The sequence below is a fragment of the Camelina sativa genome, chromosome 9 (genome assembly GCF_030686135.1).
Source record: "Camelina sativa cultivar CO46 ecotype springtype chromosome 9, ASM3068613v1".
NCBI lineage: Eukaryota > Viridiplantae > Streptophyta > Magnoliopsida > Brassicales > Brassicaceae > Camelina > Camelina sativa.
The window spans coordinates 36049104-36075041 of NC_141888.1; the positions used below are offsets into that span (position 1 = coordinate 36049104).

Below are 25938 nucleotides of genomic sequence, written 5' to 3' on the forward strand. Positions count from 1 at the left end.
GCTTTTTTACTGCTCTAGTCTTAAATTTTTAGTAATTGATTTCATTCAATTATTTGTTTCGTTCAGTAAGTAGTCACTACTCACTAGTCAGTACTCTATTTTTATCAGTTTGACAATTTTTTCCCTTGAAATCTAAGAATAGTGTAACTTTATCTTACAACTTCGGAAGAAGTCATGTTTAGGGGGTGAAGGTAAAAAAGAAGAAGTAATGTTAGTGGTACCAATTCAGATGCTTTTGGGTACAAAAGTTGTAAACAGTACAGTTTTAATGTATCATCTTACTCTGCTGTTAAGTAGAATTTCCAGATCATCCATCATCCACTGATTAGAAAAACCTTGGGAACTTTTTTTTTTTGGCAATGTTGATATTCAGAATTCTCTCTGATGGCAGAATCTCTACTCTATGAGGAGAGTTCAACAAAATTACAAATACTTGAAGGTGTGTTGATATACATGTGATAGAAGGTAATGTGGATTATTGACACACAACAAACAAACAAATCTTAGAAACGTCCTCAGCCCGATAAATACAGCTGGAGAATCTCGACATTTTCTTTGTTTCTTGTTCTTGACCAAAGTAGAGAAGGAGAGAGGGAGACAAAGAATAACTTGTTTGAATTTGCCTATCTGAACAAGGCTTGAAGTTCTTCAAGCGTTTTGCCTTTGGTCTCCGGAACCCATAGAGTCACAAACACCACTGTGAATGCACAAACCAACCCGTAAAGAGTGAAAGTTCCTGTCCAAAATTAACCGAAAAATATATCAAAAATGCTCTATTGTCCCTAATCATATGAGAGAGAGAAAAGGGTGGAGGGAGAAACCTCCACTGCTCCAGGCTAAGAGCAAGTTTGCCGTCATGGTAATCAACCAAGAAAAGAACCAATTCGCTAGAGTTGCAATACTTCCAGCTAAACCCTTTATGTTTACAGGAAGGATCTGTTTATCAAACAACAAACAAAGCCAGCAGCAGGTAAGAGTTTAGTAACTTTTTCACTTTTCGGTTTTGACAACACTTAGTCCAACTTTCTAACCAACTCGGTACCTCAGACATAATAAGCCACGGAATTGGTCCCATTCCCAATGAGAAAGCAACAACCATTGCCTGTAATGATCAGCAGAGTTAAGGTGCAAATAATCGCTTATTGCATCAGAAACGTTTCACTATATATCAAGTAACAAACTAACTTACCACCACTCCAACTACTGACAAGATGCTCAGCCAACTGTACATGTCTGAATCAGGAGACACAAATTCCTAAAACAAGAGATGTAAAACTTCAAAATTCGAACTTCGGGTTTGTTGCAGGATATGAAATGATGTTTACGAAAGTTAATGACTTAAAAAGCTACCTTTGCGTAGAAAGCAGCTGCAACAATTGCAAGGCTAATCGTCATCCCAATCGATGAGATCTAGAAAACATTTTCCATTTGCATTAGTTCATCACTTAATCTTGGATATGGCTTAAAAATGTTCTCTAGAGAGATATGAAACTAATGAATTAATACTCACGGTAAGCAGAAGCCGACGACCTGCTTTGTCCACCAACCATGTTGATATTGCAGTCGCCACTACCTGGATAGCACCGACCCCAAATGTTGCTGCATTACTCGATGTAACTCCTGAAATGAAAACACAAAAAATGTAAAACTAAGTAATAATATGATTTGAGAAGCATAAGGTGTTCTTAGAGCACGGCTCTACCTGCAGATTCAAATATTGTACTGGAATAGAATAGGACGCCATTAATTCCACCGAGTTGTTGTAGTACAAGCAACCCTATACCAACCTGTTAAACACACACACACACAAAAATGGAGTTTTAAAATAATGTTTCTTATGGTAGACAAAGTATATTCCAAGGGAAAGATAATTTAATGTTTGTACCAAAAGTGGGAAATAATATCTCCTGCGCTTGAGATCCACAAACCGAACTGTATTTCGCTTTGTAGATGATGCCACAGATCTCTGCAGATTTGGAGAAGAGATTAAAAAATAAGCGTTTGAACATGTACACTTTGAGAGAAAACATTTTCAGTGGTAATATTACCTTGATTTCATTAACCTCAACGGTTATATCAGTCTCGAATCCTCGAAGAACTTGTAATGAAGTTTCAAAATCATCTGTCATACCCATTTTTGCCTACATTTTTAACGAAATAAAGCATCCCATTAAAGTGGTTAAGCCAAAATATGCACTAAAATAGATAAATAAGGCAACATTTGTAAGTCTTACCAGCCAGCGAGGGGATTCAGGGATGAAAAAGAGACCTGGTATCAGTACAGTGCACGGTAATATCCCTACAAAGAAACAAATACAAGCACAAAACTGATTAGAAGAGTACCAATAAATCATAATCAAATCTCAGGCTTCGTATAATGAGAATTACCCAAAACTGCAAGAATTCTCCATGGAACAAAGAGGCCAAGTAAATAGGCCAACATTATTCCAATTGTCACAGATAGCTACAGAAACATCCATTTAATGTTAGCATAAATGAGTCGGTTCATAGATTAGTTAGTCAGCTAAACATGTCAAACCTGGTTAACAGAACCCAACCCTCCTCTCATATTCTGTGGAGCTATCTCAGCGATATATACAGGTACCTGAAAGCACAAAACGAGTTGCGTAAATATACAGGAACGTGTTAATCTATAAGCAAACGACTAGGTGAGTTCAGAATTACAGTGTAAGAGATGATTCCAACGCCAAAGCCTTCTAAAAGTCTTCCCATGTAAAGAAAAGAAGTATCCTACAAAACCAGAATGATGTAGATAGTTAAGGGCAACCAACAAGTTTAAATCGCCACTTGACTTAATGAGAAAGCAGCATACAGAAACTAAAGGACAACAAAAACTCACTTTTGCAAATGATATGCAAAGCCATCCAATAATATTGGGAATTGCAGCAATCATCAGAGACTGTCCAAGAAAGCACAATAAGAGGTTAAGAAAAGCAAGAAAGAAGAGTTTATTAAAATGGATCGAAAACAGAACCATCCAGGAATCAGCAAACAAACTATACCCCTTTTCGTCCAATGTATTCTGCGATCTGACCACTGGCAATTGCACCAACCATAGCACCCACATTGGACAAAGAACCAAACACAGAGTACTAAAACATGGAGCAAGAGATCAAAGTCAAACACAACTCAACAAGCGATGATAAAAACCAGATAGCTCTAGAAAGAGAATGGTCTATTACCTCAGACACCGTTAAACCAAGATCCTTGGTGATTGCAGCTTGAGTTGGAGAAGAATAACCACACTGATCAAAAGGTTAAAAAAACAGAAGAGAGTTAATAAGCAAATCAGAAAATTATCCAATTATAGTCCTCTAATTTGCTCCCAAACACATCATAAATCATCTCGGTTCACCAAATATGAACTTCAAATATCATATTTTCAATCTCCAGATTTCCATACAAATCAAACAAAACCCAAGATCATGAAAAAGTCACACCTTTCTACAAAAAGAAAACAAAAAAAGGAGGTTGGGATATATATTGCTTTTGGCTTACAGTGAATCCAAATTGAATAGGACCAAGAGCAACGATCAAAACACAAGCAAGAACAGAGATAGAGCTGTCACGAATAACTTGAGAGGAACCCATCATACTAGATTGTCTCGAACCCATCCTGTACCAGCTTCCTGTGTGTATGAACGGCCGCCGCAGATCATTCCTACCCTCTTCCGTATCATCCCTGAAACTCATCTTTTTTTGATTCTCTGTTCTACAACTCCCACCCAAATCCCCCTAATCTATCAAAATCTTTCTTATATCTCAAAAAAGCTTCAAGCTTTTCGTCTCCCCCACCCCTGAAGAGGTCCAATGCAAGATTTTCTAAACCAGAGAGAATGCCAAATAAAAAAGCCGTCTTTGTACTTTCTTTGTCGATTTGGAGGATCTAGGAATTGATGACGAGACTTGGATAAGAACGGATTTAAGAAAACCCAAATTTGTTAAGAGTCTATAAAAGGCTGTAATGTAGTGTTTAATTGCTGGAGGAGAGAACCAGAAAGAAGACTGCTTCAGACAGTTTTTTTTTTTAGATCACAGTTAGCCTTAGGCCTCATCTCATTATTAACCATTTTTAGAAATTTCTTTGGAATGGATTTTATGTGGACTTTTTTTTTTTTACCAACTTTGGATTAATGGATTATTTTCTAAAAATTTTACTTTCTTCCCAACAAAAAAAAATCTAAGTAAATTTATGCATATTGGAGAAATGTGTTGGCAAATAAATACTATAGATAAGAATAAGATTATGCAAATTAAGAAAATGTGTTGGCAAATAATTAGATATGATAAGAAAATATTTTGTGGAAATATTTCTGTAAACACGCCGGCTTAATATTTTAATACTAAGAATACGAAACTTTATTTATTCTCTTGGATAAAGGCGTCCACATCTTACTTACATCATTAACAAATTAATTAAGTATACAAGACCTAGAAGAAAAAGTGATCTTATAATATAATCTTATTGTTTCATGGTACATAACTGATGGATGATGGACTAATGATTTACTTACCATAATCTTGAAAACCCTCATAATTGGATGATGTCCAAAGAGTAAAAAACATCTCAACGTTCCGCCCTTCAAATTTTTCTCAATCCATCCTTTTTTTCTTTCCCTTACGTACTTAAGAAGTAAGAACTTGTTTGTGGTCACTTTGATGATTATCGGCTACCAGCTTTTGTAGATTTTTTTTTTTTTTTTTTTTTTTTTTTTTTTTTGAACAAACCAGCTTTTGTAGATCAAAACCTATTTTCACATAAAAAAAGAATCCATTATCGTGACATTTTAAGGGGATTAGATGTCAGACTTTAATTTATAAATATGGTGGTTTGGCCATATTGCGAATTATAGAGCATGATCATAAAGACATGTAAAACTAAACTATTCTTATCAAATTAAAAATCTACGAAGGTGTATATATATACATGCGTTAGTTGTATAGGATATTCATCTCATTTTGATTTATGAGGTGTCTATCGTTGTCATCTATAAAAAACGTGCTGAAAAATCACAAATTTATAATATTAGTGAGACTTGTATGCTATCATTGAATAGTGAATAGTGAATACTGAAGAAAAGTCAACTAAATAGTAAATATTCATAACTTTCGTATTCACTAGTCAATTATACATCAATAATATTTGTACCATTTGCAATATATATATATATATATAAATCACGGTTTACGTAAGATCAATTTATTGACATTGTCTATTAGTCTATATATGATTTGTAGTTTACCTCTCGACAAATATAATACCCTGTCTGTAAAAATGGATTTTGTCAAACATTTGATCAAACATAAGAAAATTAATGAAAACGCAAAACGAGAGGAACGTGAGCGTATCATATTCATATCACACCTAACACGTCTTTGTGGATCTGATATTACTTACTGTCTCGATCGATCCATCACTAATTTTATTTTTCGTTGACCACAACTTTACATATACTAATTGATTAAGCTTTTTTCTTTCCTCCTCATTTCTCGCATGTAAAATACTTACATCGTCATTACTATATAGAACTTGTGACTGGCGAGCTTAGTATGTAAGTAAGCTAGTAGCAGTTGCATGTTGATGAAAATAGCTATTAGAAGAAACTGTTAAAAAAGTGCACTTTGTTCGCGCCAGTTTCTTGCATCTTGATCTTTTTCATTTCTTCAGGATGGAGAACTATGCTTGTAGTTCCAGAACTAGAAAAGGAGGTTGAACTTTTATGGGAACTAAGGAATATGCGAAAGGTGATTGAATACTCTCTTAGTCTCTTTATATCTGTTATTATTCTAAGAGGTCTATCAATTTCTGAAAAAATCAATGTTGTAGGAGTCTCTTTTTGTTAAACTGAATGATCAATTCATATATGAAATACCAAGGTCTTCCATGTTGTGTTCCTTTGGGTCAACATCATCTATCATATTCTGCCGGTATATTCCAGGTTCATGTAAGCATCATTGGTTTGCGTTCAATGTTGTGTCATAGACTGAATATTTTCTGCTTCATGCATATTTGAAGTTCCATTGACATTTGTAATTCTGTATGTGGGGAAAGTCTTCGGATTTTCCTTGACGAAATTGGATCAAAAACTGCTAATGATCCTAATATTTGTCAGTATACATTAAGCTTTCAATTCAGTATGCTTTCTTTGGTCTCGCCCACTTTAATTCTTATTCTTAATATTTTGGTGTGCAGGAACTTATTTTGATGAGAAATGAGCGTGATTCGGTTGAAGACAAAATTCATCACTTGAATTGGTCCCTAAAGTGAGTGCTCTTTAAATTAGGTCTTGGTCCAAAGAAAGCCGTGTTACATACATAGATTATAATTCGTAATTGTTAAGTTTATCTGCGTAACCACTTATATCATTCAGGTGTGACGATATTAGCGAGAATGATAAGGAGGAAATGTTATCAGCGCTCAAGGACTTGGAGGTAAGATAGAGATTTTTTGTAAGTTCTGGATCTCCAACAGTTGGATGAGTGATTCTAAGTCCACAAACATGTTTTTTGGAATTCAACAGTCTAAAAGAGATAAAGTATGACTGAGTCATCAACAAGCTCAAAGAGACTCTCACCAAAAGGTAAATGTAGCCTCATTAATCCGAGTGTGTATTGGTGTAACAGCTTGTTTTCAGTTACACAATCTGTTACGACTTCTCATGTTAGTATGGGTCTTGGAAATTGCAGTTTCACAAGGTCTGGGGACAACTGATGAAAACCGGCTACCAGAGTTCTCGATTTGCTCATCAGGTAAATAAGGTTTATAAATTGCTTTCTTATGTGGTGGTTAGTGTTTTGCATTTATGAGGTATTGATTTTCCAAACCACATTCTCTTCGAATCAGGTGGAGAGATTTGCATGCCTGTACACAAGCCAAGTCTCAAACATGCGCTTGTACTCACCAGACAAGTATTACAGACCCAGTGAAGACTTCATGTCCCATGAATTTCACCTTCTTCCTCTCTGATTCATCCCAATGCCGTCTATAGCAATGAAGAGTAAATTCAAGTAATGGTCTGGTTTGGTGCTTATTCTTAGTGTCTATAAACATTCTTAGTTTCTCTTGCCTATTTTCATATCAATTTCACTTGGTACAAGCTTGTGAATCTAAGGACATGTTTTCTATTGGAGATAAAACTCTTTTGGAGTTTTGTATTGAATGGTCATATTTCTTAGAGGCATTTTAGTGTTTGAAAAACTTCCTATTGATGATCTCACTAGTCAGTACTCTTTTTTATATCAGTTTGACATAGCTAGTTGCAGTTGCATGTTGATGAAAATAGCTATTAGAAGAAACTGTTAAAAAGTGCACTTTGTTTGCCCCAGTTTCTTGCATCTTGATCTTTTTCATTTCTTCAGGCTGGAGAACTATGCTTGTAGTTCCAGAACTAGAAAAGGTGATTGAACTTTTACGGGAAATGAGGAATATGCGAAAGTTACTGTAAAAGTTCAACCTCCTTTTACTGTATATGAAAACATTATTACATCCAACGAAAGATATCAAATTTACTGTATATGAAAACATTATTACATCCAACGACTAGTTCTTGTAAATAACTGTCGAGTTTATTGAGCCCAATTTAAAAGACCCAAGCAAGCACGTATGGGCTTATTACTTGAAGCCCATATAAAAGGACGTCGGAGCGTGATGTCCACTCTCATGAAAGGCGCGTTAGATAAGAATTTAACGTTCAAGCAAGCCACGAGAACGCAACATTCCGCTTCCCTTCACTCAGCCGTGATTAATCTCCGATTAGGTTTTCGTCGATTCTCTTCCGTCTCTGCAGCGACCCAAAAAAAAACCCTAATTTTTATCAATTCCAATTCTCAATTTCCCCCACATGGGTGAACACTCACCTTCTCAACCATCTTCACATACTCATCTCCACGACCAACCCAATCCCGAAAACCCTAATCCGATCCCACCGGAAACCTACGATGACGACTCCGCTTCATCCACCGGAGTCTCTGGCTCAATCGTCTCATCAACCACCATTGAAGCACCACGGGTCACTGAATTAGGCAATGTATCGTCACCACCTTCCAAAATCCCACTCCGTCCTCGAAAAATCCGGAAGCTTTCACCCGACGACGACGCTTCCGGTAACATCGAGCCGGAGCATAACCTTTCTCAGATGATGACGCCGCCACTCGTGACGGCTACAAAACAACCCGTGAAGAGTAAATTATCACAGTCACGCGCTATAACCGTGCCGAGGATCCACGCGAGGTCTCTGACATGTGAAGGCGAGCTTGAAACAGCGCTTCACCATCTCCAAAGTGTTGATCCTCTGCTCGCGTCGTTGATTGATATCCACCCGCCACCAACGTTCGAGTCTTTTCATACTCCGTTCTTGGCTCTGATTAGAAGCATTCTCTATCAGCAGCTTGCAGCTAAGGCAGGGAACTCAATCTACACACGCTTCGTTGACATGTGCGGAGGTGAAAACGGCGTCGTCCCGGAGAATGTGTTGCCTTTGACACCTCAACGGCTTCGTCAAATCGGTGTTTCAGGGCGTAAAGCGAGTTACCTTCACGATCTTGCTAGGAAATATCAAAACGGGATCTTGTCGGATTCTGCAATTGTTAACATGGATGAGAAGTCTTTGTTCACGATGCTAACGATGGTGAATGGGATTGGGTCATGGTCGGTTCATATGTTTATGATAAACTCTCTTCATAGACCCGATGTGTTGCCAGTTAATGATCTTGGTGTAAGGAAAGGTGTGCAGATGCTTTACGACTTGCCGTGTTTGCCTCGTCCATCGCAAATGGAGCAGCTTTGCGAGAAATGGCGTCCGTATAGATCAGTAGCGTCATGGTACATGTGGCGGCTTGTTGAATCTAAAGGTAGACCTCCTAATGCTTCCACTGTGACTGCCGGAGCTGCTCTTTCGTTTCCACAGTTGGAAGACATTCAAGAACAACAACAGCAGCAGCAACAACAGCCTCAGCTTATGGACCCTCTTAATAGTGTGTTCAGTATCGGGTATAGTCAGTTACTTTATCGAACTTAGTAGTATCTCAGTGTTTAATATGCAATACTTGTCATCTACTTTTTACTTTGCTTGAATTTTGGTGTATGTGCTTTAGATAAAGAGAGCATTGGATTGATTGCGTTTTTACTGTACTTGCTGTGAGTTAGTACTAACGTGTGTGTTTGGTTATTGTCTCCTAAAGTTAAATCTCAGTGCTTTAACGCTCTACTTTCACTGTCAAACGTCCAGGAACATAAACTTATAGTTGAGATAGGTTAAATTGGTTTTAGTTTGTAAAGAAAACACTTTTATGAGAGTACAAGCATAAACCTAAGAAAATGCGTAGTTTTGTAATGCTTACAATGTTTGAGAATAGGGCATCTATGCAGGGAATTGGTTTAGGGTTGGTTTTCATGGCTGGATAGACCTATTTAATCTTCTGATTATAATTGATAGATTTCTCATGTCAAGTTCGTTCGCTTATCTTCGTCTTGTCCTCAGCCTTAGGCTATGCACCGTATAGTGATATATGCAGGTTTCAACTTAATCACATTTATGGCAGTGTATATTGTATACCTACTAAAACTAGTTGAGATGGAAGAATGGTACTTTAGGAATTCTAATATTTCCCCAAGCAAAATGCAAATGACACTAGTCGAATGAATTGCTTACAATGGGATTAACCATGAATACTCATAGCATGATAGGTGAAGCTTTTCTCACCCAAGTCACTGTTTTCGGTAATGCTGAATTTGGTTGCGAATTATGGACTAGTTACAATAATTACAAGGATGTTTATACATCATATTCTTCTAATTTCAGTATGTTTGTCTTCTTTAACAGGGCATGGGGCCAAACGTAGCTGACTTGGGACCATAATTATTGTCTTTCATGGCGGGATAGGGATTCCGCCGGTGGTCTTTGGCTATTGTCTGGTGAAGAAGTCTTTCTTCCGCTTCCGCAGCCAGGAAATAAGAATAAAAAAGGCTATGGAACAGAAATCTTTATTAGCAAGTGAAGAGTATGTACGATTTAGTTTAGCTAATGAACTTTTTCATCGATTTTCTTTTGTTGGAGACTTGAACCGTTCTCTAAGGAAACCTCTAGAGCCTCTCCTGATTCGTATTTTAAAACAGAGCCACATTACTATTTCTAAAACAGGGCCACGTCTCCTAATCAAAAATCCATTTTTTGAGTTATTTCATCTATAACACATGGTTTTTGCTGATGTAGAATAGTCACAAGAAAGTCATAAGACAGAGGTTATGTCCTTGTTGCGTTGAGTTGTCAAAACACAGTAACCACATGGAAGAAAAAAGACGAAGCCTTTCGATGATACACATCAGTTTTGGGATCTTCTATTATGAGTTTAAAGACAACGGAGTTGATGAAAAACTTCTGTTGGTTTGTTGCCTCGTGTCACTGTAACTGAGACACAGATCCGTCTTTCTACACCACACAATTAAAGCTCTGTTTTAGTAAGAAAGAAAGTGAAGCATGGGGAGGGTGAGAGACTTGAGAGCCAAACAAAAACTCATAAGGGTTTTGTAGAAAACAACAAAGCAAGTGTTCTGAAACAGCGAGGTAAGAGGAAGTACTGGTTTTGGCTACAAAACAAGTTGCAACACAAAACCCTCAAGTTTTGTTTTTCAGAAAGAGTAGAGAGCTGATAGGGACAAATCACTGCTTTCCTTTTCATTCATATCATTTTCCAGCTAACTTTTTCTTGTATATACAAAATAAATATTCGATCTAAATGGTTTTACATAAGAATATTCCATGAACTTTAATCACTTAAATAACCACATTATGCAACAACAACTCTCTTTTTACATGCATTTAGTTAACCAGAGATCGGTTTGGATGAACCAGACAGGAAAATTGAATACTTTCAGTAAAACCATGCTGGTGGTGGGATTACGAATTCCAAATCCCAAAATGTCCCTACAACAACACTATAGTTAGAAGCTAAACTTAGGTGTAAGAAAACATACAAAGAAAATTTAAAAAAAAAAACGAAAAAAAAGAGAAGAGAGAGAGAGAGTGAAAAAAAAAGGAAAAGGTTACTGCGGGGAAGCGTGGAGAGTGGCAGAAAGTATAGAGAGCGAGAGAGAGAGTAGAGAGAGAAAATTCAGACAATGTTGGGTTCTACAGTTCTTACTAGTTCAAACTGCTTTGTTTTACTTTTTTGGTTTGATTCTCTGTCTGAATATAGACATTTCATATCCTAACAATCCTTTTTTTTTAGTTCATATTCATTTTTTTTTTTTGGGTTTAAGTTTAGTTCATAATTTGTGTATTAATATATAACCATGCATTGTTGACGTCAAGTTTCATTTATAATTTTATTTTTGATTTAACTTCACCTGGAAGCATCTCTTAGTAAAGGGATATCCAAAATTCCCCTGTAAATGTAATTAGTAATTTACTTATGGTTGTGTTCTTAAATCGTAATACACCGATTTAAGTCTACTCGTCCCAAAGCAACAAAGAGACAAAACAAGATCATTGTTAGCGGATCCTATTGTGATGAGTGACAATTAGGAGATAATATGATTTATATACAAATATAATTAGATAGACTCAAATCCTATGATTAGATAGAGATAGCATCATTGTTTGTGTATACAAACATAGAGTTGTACCTTAACTTTTTAATGACACGAGCCCGAAAGTAAACTACCAAAGTCATCGTACTTCGATAATAAACTAATATAAATATTGAAATAATTAATTAATTAATGGGATCTGATGATAAGATTGATAATCGTATTAAGCATGATTTGTTTATTTGACTTTAATTTTGTTTTCTAGGTCAAAAAGGTCGAATATGTACACTGTTCCAATCCAATGCGTAATTAGGTCTATAGTGTTGAATTTTTGATGTTACATAATGTTGAGACATGATGATCTAAATCGTATCAAATATAGATCTTCAAATTCTTGTTTGGGGTAAGCTTGTCAGAGAACAGATGATGTTTCCAAGACCATTAAAATTGGTAAACTCTTTGAGTGAAAATGTAAAGCAATGTTCATAATCTTGGAATATACTGTTCGTATGTTTTTTACTTTAACACTGATTACTAGTTTACTACCATTCTATAGTAGAGGTCGTTCTCTGCAATAGATAATCCAGGGTTACGTTGTTGACATTTAAATTTATTTATTTTTAAAGAAGAGAAGTAACAATATATTACACTTTTTAATTTGGAAAATAGCTGCATTTATTTATTACCATTTCTTATGGATTTGCTGAGAGCCTGAGAATATGATTCACAATTTAGCAGAAACCTCATCTAAAATAGTGGTAGAACCAGGAAATCAAAAACTGCTTTTTAAGTAAACAATATATTTGTTAGACGGTGCCAAACAAAAATTCGAAATTAGTACAGAATTAGTTTGGGTTTTATTATATAGTATATAATTCGATTCGATATTGAGTAAATCAAAGCCAAAAATGAAATGGTTAGAGAGAGAGAGAATGAGGTCATAATGCTAAAGGGGACAAAACATGTTATGGTAGAGAAGTAATTATCGTGTGACAGGTTGTCCATGGGAAATTCTGCAGAGGCTATGACGATTACTTTTTTGTTTTTATCAAAATTAATTAATTTGACTTTTTTTTTTGGTTTTGCAACCATTTTTATATGTACAGTATTAGTATTATTTTTTAATCTTCTGAAATTAATATGTGTCTAAATTATTCCACTCGAATGGATCATTTGTTAAATATTTACTAATAGTAAAATATATATTTTGACTCCTGACTAAACAAGTGTAAAAGCAAGAGATCCATAATTTTATCATTGACTATTATTACTACCTAATCAATGTTTAGGATACCATATATTCTCAACTAAAAACTAATATAGTTCTACAAGTATATTGTGAATTTGTGACTAATTCAAAACATTTGTCAGCATATATATAGCTATATATATATATATATATTTCATCAAATTACTCTCTTTCATAATATATGTATGTATATATTAGGAGACTATTAAAAGAGAAACAAATGCATGATGAGTAAAAATTTCAAAAAAAATATGGATGCACATTGATGATAGTATATCATTACTCTATATTCAGATTAAGCTTCAAACAGAGAAACATCTCCATGCTAGGTGACATGGTCCACATGTTAATATAGATGGTTTTCTTGAGTATTATTAATCTTGAAGACTTGTAGCAAGTTGTATTAAACTTGAAAAAAAAAATTAACAAAAAAACATGAAATTTATACATTTAAAGGGAAAAGTTAAAAAAAAAAAAAAAAGAAGAAGCATAGATAGGTAAGATGACTAAATAAATAATAAAGTGAATATAGAAAAGAAGAAAAGACATGAGTAAGAAGAAATGGTGTTTGGACAAATTAGGGTTTAAGGGTTTGAAAATTAAGGAGAGAGAGAGATGTAATAATGAAGAGAGGGGAGAGAGAATGGGGTCCATAATGTGGCAGGGCATGTGGCTGGGCTTCCAACTTGACCTTGTCGGTTGTTCTCTGCACTGCCCTTCTCTGCAACCCACACACTTATATATCTCTCATCTCATCAATAAAAAGCCTAATTTTTCTTTTCATTTCACCCCCTCTTTTTTTTTTTTTTTTTTTAAAGTATATTCAGCATTACATCATAAAGTAAGAAAATTTAGCTAGCTTATCATTCAAATACATATTTGGTTATTGAAAGATTGATGTTTTACCATTTTTACTGTTTCACAAAAAAACTGATTTTCTATCTTGTTTCTCTTATTTTATCTACTTAACTTTAATAAATTGTAGAGTTCAAGATGCAATGATTGTAAATAATTACATTTACTAGTTTACTATTGGTTCACAGTTTGTAGTTTCATAATAGATGTGAAAATATTCTTTAGAAACAGTATGTGTATGTATTACTTTGTGTGGGCAAAAATTTGTTAAACGGATAAGAGAGTGTATTATCAACAAAACAACCGCTTCAATAGTGATAATTTTGATATATAGTGACAAATGACAGTAGCAATACAGTATATAGAGAGTAAAAAAGAAAAAGAAAAAAAAAAGACTACGTAATAATCCGATAACCAAGGTACTACTACATACAGTAACAGTATGATCCGTTGGCACAAATTACAACGTTTTCACTAATTAATTAGAGTTTATTTAATTATTATTATCGGTTGACTATTAACATTGTTTATTACTCCATGCTTAAAGGAAATTAGCTGCTGGAATATACAGAGGCAGCAGTCTAATCCCATTTCGGGGTTTTTTTTTTTAACATTTACAAAGCATCCCAATTTTTTTTTTTGTTCCCTCCAATTTTCAAGTAGGTAGTACGTTTTTACAAATACGATATGATAGTAACGCGTTAATGACGTACTGTACACAGTACACAGTCAAAAATGAGCTCATACAAAACCCGAGAGATAGAATGTCAATAATTGCATCAGTTTCATGCGAGCCGAGTGACACATATTACGAAATTTTGAGCTTCAAGTTACTATTCAACCATTATATGTTTCGAATAGAACAATCAAATTCCTTCCAAAAAAATATAAAATAGTTTCATTTCATTCTCAACGAATATGTATTATGTATATGCAATGTTAATATCTATATACAGTAGTCAAAAAAAAAAAAACTACATTAATCAGAACACACTCTCATATAGAAAAACAAAACAAAAAAACACACTCTTTCAGGCCAAACAGACACACATTAACTATAAAATTGAACTCAATAGTTAAAGTAAATCTGTTTCCACAGATCTTAAGAATATTTCAGTTATTCTTGTTGAAAATAAAGTAAATTAATTAGCCTAATTCATTACAACACAAATAGTATTTTCCCCATTTTATTATTTTCTATATGTTTTTTTTTTTTTTTCCATTTTACGGAGGATTATATAAGTTTGATATAAGCGTCGACTGTAGGCTAATTATACTGATGCTTTTTCTATAAAACTCAAAATAACATTCTGATATACACTAAAATTATAGGATAATTAAACCTTTTGTAAATACACAAAAATTAAGAGAAGTAACTCAAAATTAACTAAATTTCTGTTCATCATTAAAAATTATAAAAACAGCATGTCCAAGAAAAAGAAGAAGCTAAAATAGAGATAAAATACAGGTTAATGGAAGACGTATAAAAAAGAAAGAGTACACTTAATATATAGTAGGGTATATGATATTAGTCTCATCTCTCACAAAGGGCTCAGCTCTTATCTCTTTTCTTTTCTCATGGCCTCACCACAAGCAACCAAATTGTCTCTTATAATCGGATCTCAAAGGTTGGCTTGTTGGGAGCACTGAGACATCAAACATGGTTTCTTCTTTCTTTCACCCTTAAAAAAACCCCCCAATTAGCCCTAAAATAAACCTCCCTTTTACAGTTTAATTCCTCAAACCAATCTCTCTCTCTCTCTCTCACCATTAAAACCCTTCACAAGCAAAAAAAAAAAAAAAAAAAAAGCTCTGAGCTTTAAATGAGTTTAAGGTCCTCGATCTCTACTACGGTTCCTGCGAAACAAAAATAAAAGAAACTTGGTTGGGTTTTTTTCCTCGTGTACTTATCTCATCTCTGTAAGTCTCTGAATCTCACTGTCTTTAATTTTCTAATTTCTTTCCTTATTAGTAACTTCATTAATATGTTCTTTTTCAGGCATAAATTTAACAAACTTCACTGAGCTCACTGGTAACAAAAAAAAAACTTTTCTTTTTGATCTCTTTAATTTGAATCCTTTCTGGTTCTTAATTTTTAATTTTTAAACTCCAAGAAGAAAAAAAGTATGGATATGAGAAGCCATGAAATGATAGAGAGAAGAAGAGATGACAATGGCAATAACAATGGTGGTGTTATTAGTAACATCATTAGTACTAATGATGATAATTGCAATGGTAACAACAACAACAACAACACTCGTGTCTCTTGCAACTCTCAAACCCTAGATCACCTCCAGTCCAAGTCTCCCTCTTCGTTTTCCATCTCCGCCGCTGTTAAATCATCCACCGTACGGTACCGCGAGTGTCTGAAGAACCACGCGGCGAACGTCGGCGGTAGTGTACACGACGGATGCGGCGAGTTCATGCCAAGCGGTGAAGAAGGAACTATCGAAGCTCTCAGATGTGCTGCTTGTGATTGTCACCGTAATTTCCACCGGAAGGAGATCGACGGTGTCGGAAGCTCAGATTTAGTCTCTCACCACCGTCATCACCACCACCACCATAACCAGTACGGCGGAGGAGGAGGAGGGAGAAGACCTCCGCCGCAGAATATGATGCTTAACCCACTCATGCTTCCTCCGCCGCCGAATTATCAGCCGATTCATCACCACAAGTATGGAATGAGTCCTCCCGGAGGAGGAGGAATGGTGACGCCGATGAGCGTAGCTTACGGAGGAGGAGGAGGAGCTGAGTCGTCGAGTGAGGATCTGAATCTGTATGGACAATCTAGCGGAGAGGGAGCAGGTGCGGCGGCGGGGGGGCAGATGGCGTATTCGATGTCGTCGTCGAAGAAACGGTTCAGGACAAAGTTCACGACGGAGCAGAAGGAGAGGATGATGGAGTTTGCGGAGAAGCTAGGGTGGAGGATGAACAAGCAAGACGAAGAAGAGCTTAAAAGATTCTGCGGTGAGATCGGAGTTAAGAGACAAGTCTTCAAAGTTTGGATGCATAACAACAAGAACAATGCCAAGAAACCACCAACTCCTACTACTCTCTAAATCACTCACACAGATCATGATTTGATCATCTTAATTTCAGTGATTATGTAAGACATTTACTTTAATCTCTTTCTTGTTGTTGTTGTTGTGTTTTTTTTTTAAATGTTTTTTCTAGGTTTTTGTAGTTTGTTGTACGATCTTTGGATCAATCAATGGATCTTTTGTTTGCTTAGTTAATGTTTTTAATTTGGATTTTGCTTTTAGTCTCTTTTTGTGTGTGTGTGTGTTTTTTTTTTATTACAATTTTTGTTTGGCTTTTTCGAATATCGTACTTGTAATCAGCTTCTGTTACGAACTAGTATTAGTTTATGCTTCTGTCTTTTTTTACATTTAAGCTTAACACAACCAAAAATTGTGTTGTACTAAACTTAGATACCCATATACAACATTACAACTAACATTTTAATATACAAGTCTTACTTAAAAAAATAAACATTTCGACCTAAACGTCAAATGCAAACATTCTAAATGTATAGTGTTTCTACTTGTATATAATCATCATTTAGTGCTAACAAAATGAAACAGATATACAACAAAGGTAATTAAGCTAAAGCACAACTACTATATCTAGTAGATAAGCTTATCTATATGCCAATATTAAAAAATTTGCTATATTGTAACGATCCAAGATTTAAAAATGTATATTATAAATATATGATAAATTATACGCATACGCAAGCGTTATGATCAAAGTTGAACTTTTTTTGAATGTTTGATGTGAAATATGTCCAAAATTGTAACCATATGATTTGAGTCTCCTGTAGATCTGTCACCTTCCAAATTTGTACCAAAAAGAAAAACATGTGAAAAGAAAATTGAAAACTAAAAAAAAAAAAACAGAAAAAAGAGAGAAGATTCTCATTGTTATAAAATTCATAGATGAGGCCAAAATTATAGAACTCACGACCTATGTATCTTCTTCTTTTTTCTGTGTCGTCACGACCTATGTATCTAAGCTACCCATATGTAATAATTGGTTATAAATTATATTTCTTCGAGTTTCTTTTGCGACAATTTTGTGTGGGAAACTGTTGATAAATATTAATTTCATGAAATCTAATTCTCATCGAATTTATGTTTCTTCCTTTGAGAAAAAGATAGTGGGCCAAAAGAGTTTATACTTAAAAGCTTCTCCCATATTAAAAGTATGCTTGTAATGTACAATAACCAAAAAGTATAAGATCCTTCTTTTTCCGTATGACACTCTAACGACATCGTTTCGTGTTTAGTCGGCCACCGTGTTGATTATATGTTGGGCTGGTTCAACGTTTTAAGACCTTACTATAATAATAATCATCAGCCCAGTAGCCCATTGGTATTGTTGGAGTGATTTATTTAAGCTCATGTATTTTCTTGTTTTTGTCAAAAAAAAAAACAAATTATGGCCCTGATTGGTAACGGCTGTTACTTGTGGCTGTAGATGCTTTGACTGTAAAGATTTTGCTGTAGAAACTTTTGCTGTAGCAATTTTAACTGTTAAAACTTTAATGGCTATTGTTTTTCATAAATATAAAATATGCTAAGAATAAATTTATGTGGCAACATAATGATTTTTATTTAGAAAATAAAAATTTTAAAATTAATATACAAAAACTCATAAAAAATGAATAGATAAATATTTTCAACAAATTAAAAAATATAAAGATATGACATAATTGATTATGTGTTATAATGGTTTTTGATGCAAAAATAATTTTGAAAAATGGATCTCAAAATAACAGAAATAAAAAAATCTATTTTTTAATAAATTATAATATATTTGTGATAAATTATACATAGATTGAATATGAATGTTTTAATCATCATAGATAATAAGAAAGAGAAAAATAACTACAGTTTTATTATTATTTTTTTTTTTTACAGCAAAAAAAGTCTCACATTTGTGACTTTAAAAATTTGTACGTACAAACTAAAAAAGTGGCAGTTAGACTTTTAAGACTTTTAAAAATAATTAAGCAATAAAAGCATGATTGGTAAAATTTTGGCTTTTAAGACTTTAAATTAATTTTAAAAGTCTTAAAAGTCTCTCCCAATCAGAGCCTATATCTTAAGGTACTTTTTATTGATATTTTAATACTAAATTTTCACGATTATAGAAGAAAATTCTTTTCATTTATGATTTTAATTTAAGCTCATATTATTAAAAATCTCCATTTCACCTTTTTTAATGAAAACTTATGATTTCTATACTAGATATATATAGCAGCCACATATTTTTTTGGAGGAGACAGCAAAGTAATTAGATAAACTAAATTAAACAGTCATCGCTTTATCAATGATCAGTCAAGTCGAAGAGGGGATATGCACTGTATATATATATACATATATTTTTTTTACATTTTAAGTTAATAGATTAATTCTGAAAAATTATACTAAGGTGTTGATTGGTTCTCCCTCTAATTTCCGCAAATGCTGCGTTTGTGTTTGCTAGTGGTTGCTAGCGGTTAGGGTCAATCACACAAACTGCTCTGTACCACTCCCAACCGTTTCTAACCGTTCCCAACGGCTGAATCTAAAAGCTACTTTCCGTAATTGCGGTTGGAAATTTTTTTAAAAAACAAAAAAAACAAATTAAAAAGATTAAAATATTTTTTTCTTATATCTTCAACCTAGCCATAGTACCCATTAAAAATAAGAAAAAATGAAGTACAAATACAATTGAAGAGATTAGAAAATAAACAATTACAATAAAATAAGATTCCAATTAACAAAAACTCAAAAAAACATGATGTAAAACTATTGGCACACTGCACATAATTTCAAAAAATCTAAATAAAGATGACATTATATCAGAAGTTTGAGAAAATAATATTATTTGTGAAAATATTAAAACAAATCACCAATGACTCTTTACAACTCTTGCATAATTAATTTATTTTAGGCTTGTAATTCAATGTGAGGAAATTATTGAGTTTGTGAGATTTAGTAGAGAAGATCTATAATCTAAAGTATATGCTTTGTCATTTATCACATTACTTGATTAAATTTTGGATGAAAAGCCAAATGCATAAAGTAGTAAATGTTTCAATATGAAATTTATTTGCTTTATGAATAATTATTTTAGTATTTTTAATGATTTTTAATTATAAATAAAGTTTAATAAAGTTTTTGGTGTTTTAAAACATTTCTATAATTATATATTATATTTATTATGTTTTAACTGCTATTGTAACTGTTGGTCAACCAGTCGTAAAACTCCCGCAAACGTACCTATTTTAAAACGCTAAACCAGTTATTCAAAATGCTTAATAACGCTTGAAACTGAAATTGCTCGTTTCCGTAATTTTCCACAACCGCAATCGCTGCGTTTGAACCAGTCAGGAAGTATTACTAGTAATGAGGTACAGTATATTGATTGATTAAGCCAAATTCCCAGCTACTAATTGGTTTTCTTCTTTCGGCACGCTTTTTGTATAAATCACTCTTCCCCATTTCCTAAATTAGGCAAAACAATATTCTTGTCGGCTCTAAAAAGGTTTATTATATTCTCTAGTTGGATTATATCACCATTTGTAGTAGTTACATAATAATAAGACAATACTAAATCCTAAACCAATAACCCTCCCTTACATAATAATAAGCCAAGTTTTGATTGCTTCAATTAAAATAGAACACAAATTAAGACAATAATTTCTTCAATTAAAATAGAACACAAATTAAGACAATACTATGATCTGTTCTGAACAGAGAAATTAGAGAGAGAGAGAGAGAGATAGGAAAGAAAATGACCAATACAAACATAACTAATCAGAAGACAAAAGAATCACATATCCATCTGAATCTTTACAAGGTCTTCTTCACAAGTTGATGCATAAACTTCGACCTTCACGCTGGTGTGAAAAACTTAGATCTTCAAATTCTTCATCATCCTGTACAAGAGTTAATACAGCATAAATAAAGGCATAATTAATAAATTAATAATTCAAGCATGTTGATTAGATTCCAATCACATAGAGATATTCAATTAACAACTTGAAGATATCGTTAAGTAAAGGTTTCTAAACTCGAGTTTTGCTATTATAACAACTTGTTATATAAATAACACTATGTCAACCACCGACCATGGACAGAAGTAGAAATAAGCAATTTATCCATTTATGTACATGTATCTTATCATGATATGATGTTGTGTGCTTCAAAAATAATTAAGACAATGTGCATGTGATAATGATGTAAAAGAAAGGATTAGATTTCATGTGAACATTTCCCTCTAGTGTGTTAATTTGTTTTATGCTTATATTATATAATATGTTTATTTAAAATACAAAATTAATTTACCTTTATATTAAATAAAAAACATCGGATATAAGTTGCCTTAAGAAACTCAAAGTTATTTTATAAAATATAAGCACAAAAGGTACGTTTTCCATTTATTATGATTACCTAAAAATTGTTTGAGCAAAACCATATTAAAAAAAAAAAGTGAAGTAAAAATCCAGATGTAAACACAAGAGAAAAGAAAACACAAAAGACGTTTAGAAAAAGAAAAAAAAAACAAAGAAACAATAGGATCCATAATCTAAAGTTCATAATTGAAATATATTTTGCACGAACTAGTCATATATACATAGATGATAGAGCACATTCAAACCAAATATAAAGAAGAAGTTTTCGAGAGAATTTCTCAAAATCAAAATTATGAGAATCTCATATTAATATTTCGTTATATACCTCGAGTTTAAGTCGTTGACGACTCTGGATTTAGAGTCGAAGGTCTTGTTCTTGTATTTGGGCAAAGGGACACGACCAGTCTCGATGTTGATGAGGTCCTCAACAAGAATGTCATAGTGACGCTTCACTTCCTCTACAGATTTCCCTTCGACAGCTTTTGCAACATTGTGCCAACGGTCGGGTGTGTCCTTGTCGTAAATTGCCAAGGCCCTCTCGAACATCTTGTTCTGATCGAACGTCCATGATGAAGAGATTGAACTTTTAGAGTTTGACGCCATTTATTTTTACAACTTGAGATGGAAAGGAAAAAATATATAAAAGAGAGAGTGAGTGATGAGAGTTGATGTAAAATGAATAGCAAGGAAGGGTTCCTTATAAGGAGGAGAAAAAGAGAGTTCCTAGATTCTGCAAGTTGGGAGATTTTTTTTTGTTTTTAAATTATATTTTATATTCCTTTTTCATTAATTAAGTAAGTATAAAAAACGTTTTATGCATAATAACAACCATTTACATAATTTACAAAAAGCCAGTCGTAACGCCAAAAGAATAATTTCTCATATGTATTTTTCTGAAAGTTAAGTATATCTTTTTGACCCAAAAAACAGAAAGTATGTTTTATTAAAAGTTCCCACATGAAAAGTGTGATAACACGTAACCGTAATTTTCAGAAAAATACACATGAGAAATTATTATTTTGGCGTTACGACTGACTTTTGTAAATCATGTAAATGGCTGTTATTATGCACAAAACAGCTAATTGAGTTAGGAATACCATTGCAAATTGAGTTAGTATTAAAAAAATATAAATTTTAAATATCTGTTTTCACATTTCTGAATTTGTTTTTCATATTTTGTGTTTTTTTTTTCTGTTCATGAATGACATTGTAGATATATGGTGCAGAACACTTACAAATTAGTAACATTTAGTAGCTATTTTAGGACAATGCACGTCTAAGCAAAAAGTTGGAACCGATTGATCATATCGAGAACAGGCCGGTTCACAACGTAGGGTTAAAGTTAATTGGTAAGTTGAAGAACTTGGCCTAATGTGCTTATATGATAGAAGATTACAACAATAATGCCACTAGCTACTTGGTTTGTACGTACGTATAGTTCACAGTTTCGATATCTTAATGGAAGCCACTTTGTTTGGTGATTGGTATAATTAAATATTATCGGAATGAAAAGTGCACATCTGAAAAGGTTTTGATATTGAACCATAAGAAAATGGTAAGGTATGCCAAGAATTGTATTCTGTAAAAGTTCAGTTGTATGTCCAAAAAATAATCATAACTAATAAGGATAAACCATTATTTGGTTTGTGGCTAATTTTGTGGGAGAAAAAGTGAACTAGTTAATATAAATTGCTTACATTTTAGCCTTATAGATATCAAAATACATATTTTAAAATCCAAAGCATATAAAAAGATGTTTGAATGATAGTCCAAGTTATATTCCCAGCATTAAGTGATAATGAAACGAATGCAAAAAAAATGCTTGAGACTGGAACAAAAAAAAGGATTCGATATGTCATCTTCATTATCTCCTTAACCAAAGTTGGTGGATATTTGTGAAAGAAAATCATTTTCGTTTATCATTTCAAAATGATAGATAAACATATTCTCCGGGACCTTGAATCTAATGACTTTTATGTGTGATGTAATGGAAGAGACCCATTTGTAATGACAAGCATTTTTATAAGAACCACCAAAAATTTGATGCAAAGAGAGAATAAGGACATAACCGAGCTTAGAAAAATTACAAAGAATAAGAACATAAGGGATATTATCTTTTCCTTTTGTGATAAAATTCCTATATCCAAATCTAATCTATTTTCTGTTGTAAATACTTTATGTCTAATGAAAACGACGAAAAAAGTTGTCTAATTTCATTGGTATTGTTCATTTGGTTGATTAGAGTCGAAGGTCTTTGAAAGGATAGTATTGGTTATTTGTAGATTCGAGTCACAGTAAAGAACAATTATATGTGTATACATAATCGTTAAAAAATGTTATGAAAACGAAATGCAAAAGTTCTTGATATATCAGAATTACACTTGCTTGGGTTATCAGAGTACATAATACATTAGGCGTCTAAATAGAACGTATAAGATGATGAATTAATTATATAAACATGAATGAAATGATGATAAATTGGATAAACATAATAGAGAAATAATGTTTTTTTTGCTCATTCTTATTTACAAAGGAAAATAAAACATAAATTCGATACGACTATGAGTTTGTTGTTGTACACACTCCTACAAAAGCTCCCATCTATGTTCAATGACTTAAACTACTGCTTCAAGAAGACTATTTTTGTTTTGTTTTTCTAAACAACTAATTTCACATTTTAAGTTTTTCCTGTGTTCTTTGCTTCTTCATAAAGCTCTCTGTTGAGGTGCAAAAGCATCAATTGAACACAGAGATTCCAAAGATAACTTCACTGGAGAAACCGATCACTTTTCTTTACCTACCTGAAAAGTTATCTTTTCTCCTTTTAGAGACACAAAAACTACTCATACACATACATACAAATAAACACACACACAGATGAATGAATCAAATACTTACTCTTTACCATTTACCCCGTTAATATTTGCCTTTTTTGACATCTCTCTACAATCATCATGCCTCCTTTCCGTTTTTACATTCCATTCTTCTCCTCCAACTCTCCTTCTCGTCTCTCTTCAGGGACTTCTTCCCCATCACCACCACCTACTCCTCCTCCTCCTTCTTCACGCCCTCCTTTTCGTCCTGCAGGCATTGCTCCGCCGTCAAAGCCAGAAACAAAGCCCAAGGCGTCTCCGTCACTTTCTAGGGTTAGAAGCAACGTTGCGGGCATAACAGCTTCTTTACCTACGTCTCAGTCTCCTTCTCGTGGTGCAGCCACACCAACCCGGCTGGCTAAACAGACTAACCAACAACCTGGTTCGCCGTCAAAGAAACTGGAATCTCCGAGGAAGGATGAGCAAAAGGTAACGATGAAAGAGAAGCCATCGAGAGAGACTGCAAAAGTAGCTAGCGAGAGTATAAATCCGGTGACAGTGAAACCTCCTATTGCTCGTCCAGAAGAGCATATAGAACGAAAAGAAACAGATTCATCTCAGGAACAGAGAAAGAAGACAGAAGCAGGGAAACAAGCGATGCAAGAAAAGAAGAAAGATCTTCCTGAAGGCAGTGGAGAGAAGTCACCAGCAGATCAGGGACAACAGCAGAGAAAAAAATTCAAGAAACTTCCGTTACAAGAAACGAAGAAAGTTCTTCATGACGGCAGTGGAGAGAAGTCAGAAGCAGATAAAGGACAACAAAAGAGAAAAGAAAACGAGAAACTTGCGTTAGAAGAAACGAAGAGAGCTTTACAAGCTGCAGGTAGAGAAGATGTAACGCAAAGCAAAACCACACAACATATTGCAGCAGCATCAGAATCCACGAGAGGACCTAGCGATCTACCTGAGAGAGAGACAAAAACGCAAAACAAAACAGAGTTTCACACCGATGACAACCATCAGAAAACCAAAGGCGCATCAACGAGTAATCTTGGGAATCCGAGAGTTCCAAATGGGCAGGGATCATCTACAATGGGGAGAAAGATCAAAGAAGACATCAAAGATGGAATCAGTAAGCTGACTTGGGGAAAAAGCAACGGCGATGAGAAATCCGTGAATGTCTATACTCTCACTGGCGAAAACAGAGGAGCCACAATGGGAATAGGTTCTGAGAAAGACAAGAAAGACGGTGAGGTTCATATCCGCCGTGGATACAGAAGTAATCCAGACGAGAGCCCTAACACTACAGCCACGGAAACCGAAGGAGGAAGGAAACCCTTCAAAGGCAAAAACCCTAAAGACTACGAAGACGACGAAGAAGAAGAAACAAGGGTTAGGGCATACGTAAACGGCAACACACAAGGGATCAACAATTCGATTATAGTCGAGAGTTCAGTGAGTGAGAATGATCCAGGAGTTCATATGAGTTTAAAATTCGAGAAAACGAAGAAAGAAATTATAAATCCCCCTGAGAGCGTGGCGGAGAAGAAACCAGAGACGGTAAAGGCAACGGAGAAGTTGAGGCATGAGCCGAGAGTTAGAAGAAGGTGCTTGAGAGGGTTACTCGCGGAGTCAAGTCAGTCGGAACCGGAGAATCCTTTGAAGCCCCGGAGACATGGTTGCCGGTTTACCTGTAAAGACAAAGATATAGAGAACACTTAAAAATAATTTATATGAAATTTATTGTGTAAACGCTTTATTTGCTCCTTGTTAACTGGTTTGAAAAGAAAAAAAAACACAAATTGGAGTATGAATACGAATGTTGTTGTTTTAATATTTGTATCGGTTTCCTCTGGAAATACATTAGAATATAATGTAATTAAGTCATTACCGGAAAAGTAAAAGTACTTGTTGTGATCAAAGAACTGCTTAGACGGCTATTTCTTACCTACTCTTGAACAATGTCAATGTGAAAGTCAGACTCACTTCTCCTCCTAGAAATAAAGTCACCATCTATGGCGATGGCAACATTAAAGGTAACTAGCTAATCAAAACCTGTAATTGAAAG

At 34.1% G+C, this 25938-nt stretch overlaps 5 protein-coding genes and 1 long non-coding RNA gene across 9 annotated transcripts; 4 read left to right on the top strand and 2 right to left on the bottom strand.

Annotated features, from left to right (window-relative positions):
* Window positions 1-368: 368 nt before the first annotated feature.
* Window positions 369-4649, bottom strand: LOC104713168 (sugar transporter ERD6-like 6). The gene is made up of 17 exons (XM_010430228.3): window positions 3520-4649; window positions 3204-3266; window positions 3024-3113; window positions 2861-2920; window positions 2686-2751; window positions 2540-2605; window positions 2389-2464; window positions 2235-2299; window positions 2049-2141; window positions 1886-1966; window positions 1703-1787; window positions 1511-1620; window positions 1351-1410; window positions 1190-1255; window positions 1043-1102; window positions 822-936; window positions 369-736 (listed from the first exon to the last, which is right to left on the bottom strand). Exons 1-17 carry the CDS (start codon window positions 3712-3714, stop codon window positions 624-626), a joined length of 1464 nt encoding a protein of 487 aa, XP_010428530.2. The 5' UTR covers window positions 3715-4649; the 3' UTR covers window positions 369-623.
* A 977-nt stretch (window positions 4650-5626) lies between these two features.
* On the top strand, window positions 5627-6995 carry LOC109126253 (uncharacterized). Its single transcript, XR_002033274.2, has 6 exons — window positions 5627-5766; window positions 6215-6285; window positions 6393-6453; window positions 6543-6602; window positions 6709-6771; window positions 6866-6995. It is a non-coding gene; the product is annotated as an uncharacterized LOC109126253 (long non-coding RNA).
* Window positions 6996-7463: 468 nt separating this feature from the next.
* Window positions 7464-10792, top strand: LOC104713169 (alkylbase DNA glycosidase-like protein mag2). 3 transcript variants are annotated; one of them, XR_015567279.1, is made up of 3 exons: window positions 7464-9010; window positions 9843-10020; window positions 10233-10792. XR_015567279.1 is itself a non-coding variant. In XM_087467711.1 (2 exons), exons 1-2 carry the CDS (start codon window positions 7863-7865, stop codon window positions 9859-9861), a joined length of 1167 nt encoding a protein of 388 aa, XP_087323837.1. In that variant the 5' UTR covers window positions 7464-7862; the 3' UTR covers window positions 9862-10198. The 3 variants fall into 3 exon arrangements, 1 of the variants encoding a protein (XP_087323837.1); XR_015567280.1 differs by having other exon boundaries at window positions 10238-10792; XM_087467711.1 differs by lacking the exon at window positions 10233-10792 and having other exon boundaries at window positions 9843-10198.
* A 4341-nt stretch (window positions 10793-15133) lies between these two features.
* LOC104713170 (zinc-finger homeodomain protein 5) lies at window positions 15134-16883 on the top strand. 2 transcript variants are annotated; one of them, XM_010430233.3, is made up of 3 exons: window positions 15134-15572; window positions 15652-15684; window positions 15767-16883. In XM_010430233.3, the coding sequence occupies exon 3, from the start codon at window positions 15779-15781 to the stop codon at window positions 16709-16711; it is 933 nt and encodes a 310-aa protein (XP_010428535.2). In that variant the 5' UTR covers window positions 15134-15572; window positions 15652-15684; window positions 15767-15778; the 3' UTR covers window positions 16712-16883. The 2 variants fall into 2 exon arrangements, with proteins under 2 accessions (XP_010428535.2, XP_010428533.2); XM_010430231.3 differs by having other exon boundaries at window positions 15165-15572; window positions 15770-16883.
* A 3446-nt stretch (window positions 16884-20329) lies between these two features.
* On the bottom strand, window positions 20330-21801 carry LOC104713171 (protein RADIALIS-like 6). Its single transcript, XM_010430234.3, has 2 exons — window positions 21383-21801; window positions 20330-20580 (listed from the first exon to the last, which is right to left on the bottom strand). Exons 1-2 carry the CDS (start codon window positions 21658-21660, stop codon window positions 20556-20558), a joined length of 303 nt encoding a protein of 100 aa, XP_010428536.1. The 5' UTR covers window positions 21661-21801; the 3' UTR covers window positions 20330-20555.
* A 2110-nt stretch (window positions 21802-23911) lies between these two features.
* On the top strand, window positions 23912-25792 carry LOC104713172 (uncharacterized). The gene has a single exon (XM_010430235.3). It carries the CDS (start codon window positions 24012-24014, stop codon window positions 25590-25592), a length of 1581 nt encoding a protein of 526 aa, XP_010428537.1. The 5' UTR covers window positions 23912-24011; the 3' UTR covers window positions 25593-25792.
* The last annotated feature ends 146 nt before the right edge of the window (window positions 25793-25938 follow it).